Source organism: Morus notabilis, unplaced genomic scaffold (genome assembly GCF_000414095.1).
Source record: "Morus notabilis unplaced genomic scaffold, ASM41409v2 Scaffold7, whole genome shotgun sequence".
NCBI classification, from domain to species: domain Eukaryota; kingdom Viridiplantae; phylum Streptophyta; class Magnoliopsida; order Rosales; family Moraceae; genus Morus; species Morus notabilis.
Window position 1 is genome coordinate 45,564 of NW_010365449.1, and position 3,173 is coordinate 48,736.

Here is a 3,173-nt window from a genome sequence, read left to right on the forward strand (position 1 = left end):
GTCAACAACAAAAAGTCGATAGGGGAAAAATAATTCATTTAAGTGGCAAACATTGAAACAAAAGAACATTAATTCTTTGAAAGACACCTCGTAACAACTAAACACTATATGTCATGAAATCTTTTCATGATAAGATCTATATAATTCGAAAAGACAGAAATCTATAAGCCTATTTTGTAATTGAGAATATATATGTTAATCAATCATGTACTTAAACAAATACGCATCTAGACAAGATTTTATTTTTCGAATATGGATATATCATATTACCTTTTTTAATCACATTCGATTCCTTCAAAAATAATTAAAAAAGAACGGGTGTACGTAGAGACCCTGTTGAAAGCGATATTCTGTCGGAAATTTAAAAACTTACTCAATGCATATTCATGAGCTCCCTCATGTATAAATAGACATAACAGGCAAGCAAGCTTGATCACTTCTCTCTCAAATAAAGTATTATTATATAGAGACACATATCGCAGAGATTAATTAGGGATGACGAAGATTAATAGTGTTAATTTCGTTTTGGCACTCGTTGCTTTGGCTATGGCAACTTACATTGCATGTGCCTACGACCCTGGCCCTCTCCAGGACTTCTGTGTAGCAATTGATGACCCTAAACATGTTTGTAAGTGTTATCGTTCCATATTTATCTCTTTATTTTATTCTAGTTCCTTGCCAACGGTCACACTAAGTTATTCATCTCTACTCGTGGAAGAAAGAGTGGATAGTTTTAATTTTCTTATTTTTATTTTATTTTATGTTTAAGCAATATATATATATATATAGAATCCGGTGGATATCGTCTAGTACCACAAACATAAGAAAAGCAAGAGAAGAACATTAAAGCATAAGTATATTATATCCTCTAAGAACAGACTAATACGATTAATTATTTCATGACTTTTGATATAATTTCCAGTAGTTTTCATTCTTGGTTTCTCTAACTACTGTAAATTCAATTAATCATTTCATATGATCAGTGTTTGTGAACGGGAAATTCTGCAAGAATCCTGAGCTGGTGAAGGCAGAGGACTTCTTCTTCTCAGGGCTAAACATCCCCAGAGACACAAACAACGCCGTTGGCTCCAACGTAACCATGGTGAATGTCGACAACATTCCGGGGCTCAACACTCTCGGCGTGTCACTGGCGCGCATCGACTACGCGCCTTACGGGCAGAACCCACCTCACACCCACCCGCGCAGCACCGAAATCCTGTTCGTCGCCGAGGGCACGCTCTACGTCGGTTTCGTTTCGTCGAATCAAGACGGAAACCGCCTGTTTACGAAGATTCTTCACAAGGGAGACGTGTATGTGTTCCCGATTGGGATGATTCACTTTCAGTTCAACATTGGAAAGTACCCGGCCGTGGCCTTCGTCGGTTTCGGCAGCCAATTCGCGGGAACCATCACCATCGCTGACACCGTGTTCGGGTCCCACCCTCCCATCAACCCTGAGGTCCTTGCTAAGGCGTTCATGTTGGACAAGGATGTGGTTGAAAAGCTTCAGAAGAAGTTTGGTGCATGAGCTGATCATGATCATAGCCGGCCCACCTGATTTGCTGAGTACTATTGATATCAATGTCATGTTTCTGACGATACAATTACATGCATGCTTTTTAATAACAGTTATTTACCACATGTAACGATCAATGACTCTGTTGATGACTAAATAAACTTGAGAATGGTATTTCACATATTTATATTTGGTATTCCGGGTTAGCTAATTAAATATATCCCTCTCTACGCCCACTCAGATAATTAATTTGTTTTTAAACCCAAAAAAAATCCTTTTATTATTAAAAAAGAAAAGAAAAGAAAAAAGGTCATACAAACATATATAAGCCAGTAGTAAGTAACGTAAGCCAGTGAGAATGTCATATCTTTAATTATCAACTTATTTGGAAATATATGTCTTTGTTTGTCCCAATTGGAAATGTCTCATCTTACTTCGAAACTAAAGACACTAAAGTTAGGACTATATGAGGATTTACTCATACATTTAGTTTTGATTTCTCTTCCTGCACAATTCAGTTAGTTTAAGGTCAGTTACAACTGCCAAAAGGACAAATGGACTCTTAATGAGCTCATTTCTCATTGTCTGCAAGAAGAAGAAAGACTGCAGCAGGAAAAGATAGAAAGTGCTCACTTAGCTAGTACCTCTAAGGACAATAACAAGAAAAGGAAGAAGAACAAAGAAGCTGCAGGAGGTCCAGCCCAAAAGAAACAACAAAAGAAACAAGATGAGGAATTTTGCTATTACTTTTGCAAGAAACCTGGACACATGAAGAAGGATTGTACCAAATATCATGCTTGGCGTGCAAAGAAATGTACGCTTCTCACTTTGGTTTGTTCTGAGGTTAATTTAGCTTCAGTACCAAGACACACTTGGTGGATAGATTCTGGTGCTACTACTCACATAAGTGTGTTAATGCAGGGTTGCCTGAGCTACTGAAAGCCAAATGATGTTGAAAGATTCATCTATGTAGGCAATGACAAATCAGTGGAAGTTGAGGCTATAGGGACATGTAGGTTATTATTAAAGACTGGATATTATTTGGATTTAAAAGAGACATATGTTGTACCATCTTTTAGACGAAATTTGATTTCTATTTTTGTTTTGGACAAATTTTGTTACTCTTGTTCATTTAGAAATAATCAGTTTAGTCTTTCGTTGAATTCAAATATTGTTGGTACTGGTTCTTTATCTTTTTATGATAACCTTTATTTACTTGATACTATTGCCTCTTATAATGAAACCTTGCATGTGAGTTCACGTGGTACAAAACGCAAATTAACAAATGAGAATTCTGCTTCACTCTGGCACAAACGTTTAGGTCACGTATCTAAACAAAGAATTGAGAGACTTGTGTCAGATGAAATTCTTGATCCTCTTGATTTGTCAGACTTTCAAGTCAGTATTGAGTGTATTAAGGGGAAACAGACAAACATAAGGAGATTAGGTGCCAATAGATCTTCAGACGTCTTGGAACTAATACATACGGATATTTTTGGGCCATTCTCTACGGCTTCATGGAATGGTCAACAATATTTTATTAGATTCATAGACGATTACTCACATTATGGCTACCTTTATCTCATTCATGAGAAGTCTCAATCACTGGACATGTTTAAGGTTTTCAAAGCTGAAGTTGAGAATCAGCTTGGCAAAA

The 3,173-nt window shown here is 36.7% G+C and overlaps 1 protein-coding gene across 1 annotated transcript; it reads left to right on the plus strand.

Moving 5' to 3' along the window:
* The first annotated feature begins 495 nt into the window (after positions 1–495).
* Positions 496–1,528, plus strand: LOC112093537 (germin-like protein subfamily 1 member 17). Its single transcript, XM_024172203.1, has 2 exons — positions 496–628; positions 984–1,528. Exons 1-2 carry the CDS (start codon positions 496–498, stop codon positions 1,526–1,528), a joined length of 678 nt encoding a protein of 225 aa, XP_024027971.1.
* Positions 1,529–3,173: the final 1,645 nt, after the last annotated feature.